Raw genomic sequence first — 7,637 nt, 5'->3', positions numbered from 1 at the left:
CAACCTGTGAGAAAGCAAAGCTATAGAGAAAGCTCCTAAAACAATCACTGGTAGATGGAACAGCAGGATTAATCTCCCATGGCCTGGCCCAAAGTGTGGGATTTACACAGGTTATAAAGAATCAGCTTGAGATTAACATAGACTTCTTAGTACGTGTGTATAGACATACTTGAGGTAAGGTGTGAAATGTTGACAGCACAATTTAGTGTCCTGGATTGCAGAACAGTCTCTGGGCAGCTGGAAATACCAGTGACATATTGGCAGCTCAGGTATCCCTGAGATGTTCTTGTGAAGTAGCATGCACATATTCAGTACCTGAAATTTTTACAACAGCATCTTTTGTAAGGACTAGAAGAAAGGTATTACTCAGCAGGAACTCAAAATCTATGATTACAATTCAAAGAAATCAGATGAAATGTTCTGACAAAAGCCTATGTTGCCAGGATTGCTTGAAGATAGAACTTGATGTATCAGTCAACTAAAACCAGAATATGCCAACACAAATCCAGTAGATTTCTTAGTTTCCTTACAACTTCTTTGCTTTACTTGAGTAGGTGGTAGAACATAAGCATCTACATTTGATGTGCTCTGAACCAAACCTTAATAGGAGTGATAATGCTTCTGAAGAAGAAATGGGTTAGCGGAACTATTACTTTAATATAAAATCTCAGCACAGTGGTCTTTTTGGACATAACTACAAGAACACTATGACCAGACTTACACTCAGAGGAAACTGGGTCTGGAAAGGACTCCAGAAGTTCATCTAGGCCATCCTCCTAAGGTTCACACCAGATTCAATTTGGCCTAGATTGTTCAAGGATATTTAATTAATCCGTACTGAAGAATCTCTGATGTTGAAGACCTCACATGGCCTCACCTGCCTTCCGAGGCAGTTTCTTCTACTGTTCTCTCTGTTAGAAAGTTATTCCTAATGTCCACCCCCAAGCTTCTGTACTGCAATTTTCTTTCTTGTCCTCCATACTTAAAACTGACATTACCATAATGCTGGAGGGGACGGTGGGAGAAATAAATGAAGTGATTTTGGGGGTAGGAAAGCCACTTTGTGTGGGTGCAGCTTTTTCTGGCAAAGCTGAGTTTTTGCAGATACCATTTTTGTATTTCCGAGAGACTAGAATGGTCTTTTCTAGTTAAAAACTGCACAGATTGCACAGCTGTCCTTGCAAACCACTGCCGCAACAAATCTTATCTAAGTACACATTCAGGTAGCGTCAGGGCTTTGTATTTTTGGCTTCACACAAACATTAATCTGTATTTAATTTGAGAGATTTGGGGCTAATGTCCCATAAGAAGTGAGAGTGGCAGGTCCCTTTTGAATGAATCCTTTCATTGGACCAATGACTCAGGGACTGTACTGAGCATTATTTCAAGTAAAAATGTGTTAGGATGTTAAATATTGATAAAATTATAAAGTGTGCATTACACTCGCCATATTGTGGGGAAGATATGCTGGTCAGAGACACTGTGGCAGAAGCAAATTTTACTCATGTATAGATTTCCTCAGAGGATACTCCTGGCTGTCTCCAGAACCATCAGGATTTGGGAGAACTGGAGTTATCCCTTCTGATGTGAAGGCCATGTTTCCCCCTTCTCCTCAGTTCCGACTGAAGGGATTTCTAGACAGCACTGATGCGGGGTGTGTAGTTACACATTGTGAGGACTTAGCAAAAAGGCCTTTTTAACTCATGACTGTCAGACCTCTTCTTGTCTGTGTTCACATCTGCTTGTTTCGTGTAATGGCACACAGAGTTTCAGAGCAGATGTTTATATTTCAAAGCAAGATGCTTATATTTCTCCTTCATTCTGCCTATTATATGTGGGCAGAAACATTCCCTTTTCTGTGGGTTTTCAGAAGCCCTTTGTATCTGGATATCTTTGTGTCCAGATAGAGAATAAAGAATGCCCTATGGAATGTAGGGTGATGCCCATTACACTGGCATCAAGAATATATGTTTACCCTTGTCACAGTAGTCTGAGCTGAACCCGTTAAAATACAATGATGTACATATACAGCAATCTTGCAGTAGCAGCTGAGATATGCTCGTTTTCTGAGTCCTCATATTTTGATCTCACCATTTGTGTGATGCACTAGTCCACATTTTTCTGTTCTTTTTTTAAATGATAGGAAACTTTTCTAACTACATTAGTGGTTTTGAGAGCTCACGGACTTTGATTATTCAACTGGACCAACCTTTGGGTTATGACTCAAATGTTTCTGAAGTAATGTTGATGGAAAAATTCACGGACTTGCTTTTGTCTCCTCCCTAGAGTATATACTATCACCACAGTAGAGATCTGGAAACTGACAGCTCAACATCTGGAATGAGGTCCCAACCAAACTCTGTGAAAGAGCCATTTAAACTAGAGAATTCAGCTACTTAGAGGCCATGTGGGAATTATGTTGTTTTGTAAAGAGCAGTCTTGTTGTTCTCTAAGTGTTTTGACATATCTTCAGCTGGTATAAATGAGCATCACCAGTGAAAAAAGCTTCTTAAAAATTCTTGAGAGTTTGGCCACATATGAATGAAGTTTTTAAGCCAAAAAAATCCCCAAACCAAACCACACCAGGCATATCAGTTATGTTTGTCTTGACATTGTATATAATTTGTGTTTAACTATCCTAGGAGTACTATAGATTAGATTATTTTAGAGTTTGGGGATTTTCTTTTAGTATTGTAGTATTTTTTGATGTTGAGGCTATTCTTTCCAGACAACATGCATTAGGTACCATTGATAGCCATGACGTTTTCTTCAGTGCGGGACAGACTTAACCAAGACACCTCTCTATTTTAAGGATCTAAAAATAACACATGGGGTCCATCTGCCTGTCATGCATAGGCAGAAAGCAGCCTTCTCCCTTCATCTGCTTGATTTTCCTTCAGCCTCAGCATGTTATCTGACTTCTTCTTAAGACCCCAAAATATTTAAGAAAATAAAGCCAGTACCTTGCAGTGATTGTAGAGCTTGTGTAACTTATTTCCAGCAGCTTTATTGGGATGAATTTGTGTGTTATCCAGTGCTTGATCTGGTGGCCAGTTTTTCCAGTGTGCTTGATAATGGTATCATGGTGTAGCATAGTTCACAAGATCATTTTTATTTTATTCTGTATTTTCAGGAAACCACTTCAGTTTGCAAGTTGTTGCTTTTTTAAAAGGTATTGGAGAAATGGGTGAGGAATAACTGGGGCATCAATCCACACTGAACTTGTAGGTGGGTTAGTAGTTTATGTGAAAATCATTCCTGTTACAGAGTGAATGTTACAGCATCACTTCCTGTATCACACCCATTCCAGGATTTCTGATTGTACTGTTATTTGTTATTGTCTGACAGTCAGCATGAGCAAGGGTTATTTGTGCAGGTGGAGCCAGTTCTGATACCCTTATTCACTGAAAAACATAACTACTGCTAAGAGTGTGGATAAAGTTTCTGAAACACTAAATAACACATACTAGCAAAGGGATGCATTGCATCACTATAGCTTGGTCACGATGCTCTCATAGCATTAGCTTGTCAGACTGGTAAAATTTATGTTTTGCTCTCTTACCACTGCTGATTATAACTGAAGTGTGAGACACAAACAGTTTGTTCCTGAAACACTAAATAAAGTGCAATAAAGTGGCTTCTCCACGAGCCATTAATAAAACATAAAAAAACCCCCAAAACACCTACCACACAAAATGCTAAAATGTTTTAATTTTTTATGTTTATTTTTAGTCTTGGAACTGAACCAGGTGATTATTCCAACTTACGGAACTGTGCCAGCTCAGCAAAACCTTAACACTCCTGAATGGGTGGGTATTTCTTTACTTTAACTATAACTTCCTGTTATCTTTTCTCATATAGATAAACAATAGTCAATAGCTCTTTCAGAAGACTAGCATGCCTTTGCTTTTGCAGCACATGCAGGTCATCTGTGTGACTGAATCTGAGTTGCTGTATCTCTCTTTCATAAAGGTATGTGAGGTCATTGACTCAGCTGTGAAAGTGCAGGTTGTCACAGGCACTGGACTCAATTAAAAGTGACCAATATATATTCATTATAAACTGATACAAGCACATACACCTCCTCTCTATATATAATTTTCTACGAGTGTGTATAGAATTTCTCTGTGTGTATACAAGGATAAATAGTTACGAACACACCCTACATATAAACACACATACCTTATAGATTCATACAAACCCAGGTATTAGTTGGCCAACATGTGAGTTCAGGATTCATCTTTATAGAAATAGGCTTTATAGAAGTTTCTTACTCCAGTCAGAGACTGAAGTGACAAGAGGAAAAAAGACCTGGAGTTGTCCATTTCCTTTATCCAAAGTTCAAGTTCCCCAGCTTGCCTAATATTTTCTTCAGCTAACAGGCTTCTGGCTCTAGCTCAAGATCCCCTGCCCTAGATCTTATTTATCTCCAAGGGCTGGCTAGTTGACCCCAACAAGTCCTGCCATGGCACATGCTTTGCCAATCTGATGCCCAACTGGCATGCTGATGAGTCCATTTTTATTTTTTCCTCTAGGATGGTACAAGTGAGGTCTGCAGTTGCACAAGTAGATAGCTATAAGCTTGGATTAAAAAAATGTGTAAAATCATATTCTAAAGCTAATAGAGCAGTTCCATATAAATCAAAAAAGCCTGATCTGTGTTTCATTACTCTAATGACAGAGGTGTCATTGGCTTTGGATGTGTATAGGTTGACTTTTCTAGTTAAGCTACCTCTACAAGTGGATCAGTGTTTCCAGGAGGACAAGGTGTAAAGAAACAGGTTCGACAGTGTCAAGATTGCTTGTTGGACCAATTAATTATGAGCACCTAAGAACTTTATGATGGTTTTCATATAGAGAAATCATTCAAGAAAGTGCTGTAATGGTGCCACCAAGTAATGAGAGCTGGAGCTGGTTCCCAGTCAACCCTGCCCTAGGCATTGACATTTAAACTCTGAGCTATTTACAAATAACTGAACATGCCTGTGTATTTCTTCACTGCTGTCTACTAGATCGTACTCCAGGAACAACAGCCTGTTACTGCTGCTACCAGTTATCCCTTTAGCTTGCACAGAGGAGGTCTGTTATGACTGTGGAGGCTAGGTCCTGCTGACTTCTCTGCCTATAAGGAAATACGTTGTTTTATTTATAAGGAGAACATACAACATAGTGAAAAATGAGATAAAAATTTAAAAGATGCAAATCAAGCATTCAAATTCAGGGAGCTGAATTATGTCTGCCCTGTCTTACCTGTAGGTATTATGACTGAAAGCTATTTTGATTCTTATCAAACTGAAATGGGAAACAGAATCATAAAAGAAAGAGGCAAAGGATTTCCATAGTGGTATTGCATTTTGAAAGCAGTGTAAATGAAGGGAGAGATTCAGTCTTCATTGTATCAAGGTGCACCAGAGCCTGGGGAAGCTGCTCTAACAGCTTAGATGGCAAAGTACATGTCATAGTTATGGGTCAGGGAAGTTTGTTCTTGCCTCTGCTGTAGGAAACAAATACCTGAAGTAGCAGAAAATTTGTTTCCTTCTGGGAGCTGGATACCCTGGCCTCCCCTGCCCCAGCATTTTGGGGCAGCGTTCTTTGTTTGAAGCTGCTTTGGTCTCTGGAAAAATATTGAAACATTTTTTGGAGCATGAGGTGGAACCAAGAGCTTCCATTTCCTAACTGAGTGCCCTGACTAGGATGTTATAAAAATCCTTCTTAAACTCTCCTTGTGGTTCAATGAAATTTTCTTTAAGGTATTTATATGAAGTGAAATAGCATCAGAACAGCTGGAATGTCATATACCTTGTGGTTAGAACAGTCTCCTCCGACAAGTCTTGGTAGAATTTATTTTTATTTCTACTGAAAATCAACTGTTAAAATCAATTTTTATTTTTGGTTACTCATGTTTACCGGCAGTTGTAATTTCTGCTCAGTTTTAGCAGCATCTTTTCTGTACGGTTCCTTCTGTGTCAGTTCCTCCTTGTTGGCCACTGGGCAGTTTCAGTGGGTTGGAGGGGCCAGAAAGATAGTATCAAGATCTACTGAGCCTGTCTGTGAAATGAATGAATGCTAATTGTAGCTAGAAATGGAAACTGAATAGGAAGCCTAACCTTAAACAATTTAATAGAAGGGAAGTACTATGCTTGTGTTCTAAACTTAGATCATGCTTTGCAGCTGAAAGTATTCTGGAAATTTGGGTTGATTTTGCAAGTTGTCCTGAAGTAACCAAAACTGAGTAAGTTACTGGCTCATAAAAATGGGTCTGTTCTTACAGTGCTGTCTCTAATTAGAGGATCACATGCTAAGTTTGCTACAAGATCCCTGCCTCATCTGGGACATGAGTGGGACATTAATCTCTAAAAAGCCCAAATTGTGTGAGGATGCTGTTTGTACTACTTCAGCAAGGTGTAAATGTGGCAGGAAATTGCAGGATAGAAATGGAAGGCTCTTACAATTAGAGAAACTGAGTTTGGTCCTAGATAATTGGATTTTATCCCTGGTCCTGCTACAGGGTTTCTGCGCAAGACTTGCAAAGTCATATCCAGCCTTTGTTTATTTCCTGAGTATCAAAGAGGAACATCTGGGGCCCTGTTTGCATTAGTTCAAAATAGCCACATAAGGACGTGAAAGTGAATGTATTGTTCTTTGAAGAGAGAGAATTGCTGAGCTCTGTGGAAAGATGTCACTCTTGTCTCAAGCTGGAACTCCAAATTTAGGAGACAGTCAACAGGTTTTGGCACTGATCTCTAGGTGCCTTATGTGATTACCACATGAGGGTGATACTGTTACTTTCTCTCCTGGGAGACCTTGTAAAATTGAATTTTTCAACATTTGTAGAACATTGAGATTCTATGAGGAGTATACCACAGGTATAGTCAGAAGGAATTCCCTATTTTAAGTGTTTGGGCTATTTAGGTGAGGTGTAACCAAAAAAAAAAAAAGACACTGAATAAAGAAGATAATAAGGAGTATTCCATAACTACTACAAGGAGATAGAAGTATGGCACATGGTTGTGCAATTAAGTCATGTGTCATTAGTATGTACAAGGAAGACAACTGCATAGACAGCATTGATTCAAGCCTTTTCCCCCTCTCAGATGTTTCATTTTGCAGTCTTATCTGCCCTATAGGTAGATAATTTGAATTTAGAAGCAACAGTAAGATTTTTTTTTTTTGAGAGTCAACATCTGCAGAGGGGAGGATAACTTCCTCAAATTGTCTATTACTGACTGGCCCTCAAATACAATTACTGCAGCGAGAAGGCTTCAGAGAAGTCCAGAAGAGTGAATTTCCCAGCTCCTGCATCTCAAGAAAGCTGGGAGTTGCTGAAAAGCAGGCTTTCAGCAGAGTACCGTCAGTCACCTTTCTTTAAAAGTAAGGCCATTTGGTCTCTCTCTAATCAGGAGTGACTGGAATTCCTTCTGCAACCAGCAGCGACCTGACGCTCAGACAGGAAGTCAAGTGGGTGTCTGGTCCAAACTTAGCTCAGGGAACGAGGCATCCCGATGCCTGGCCAGTTACCAACTGCTTTCTGCTGACAGAAATGTAAGACTGTAATGACTCCCCGTATTTTTCTACTTTGTCTTTAGTCTCAGTATGTTTCAGTTCATTACATAACAAAAATTTCTTTGCATGTTGAG

The 7,637-nt window shown here is 39.4% G+C and overlaps 1 protein-coding gene across 1 annotated transcript in view; it reads left to right on the top strand.

The window, feature by feature from the left end:
* The first annotated feature begins 3,183 nt into the window (after positions 1 to 3,183).
* The window catches only part of ANO6 (anoctamin 6), a 50,145-nt gene continuing 45,691 nt past the window's right edge, over positions 3,184 to 7,637 (top strand). Inside the window, exons 1-2 of the mRNA XM_026867984.1 lie at positions 3,184 to 3,187; positions 3,733 to 3,809. Coding sequence (XP_026723785.1) covers positions 3,184 to 3,187; positions 3,733 to 3,809 — 81 coding nt within the window. The remainder of the gene's footprint in view (positions 3,188 to 3,732; positions 3,810 to 7,637) is intronic.

This window comes from Athene cunicularia (assembly GCF_003259725.1).
Source record: "Athene cunicularia isolate RWA chromosome 1 unlocalized genomic scaffold, athCun1 chr1_part2, whole genome shotgun sequence".
Taxonomy (NCBI): Eukaryota; Metazoa; Chordata; class Aves; order Strigiformes; family Strigidae; genus Athene; species Athene cunicularia.
Note: the sequence above shows the minus strand (reverse complement) of the source record. Positions and strands in the feature narration are given on the sequence as shown.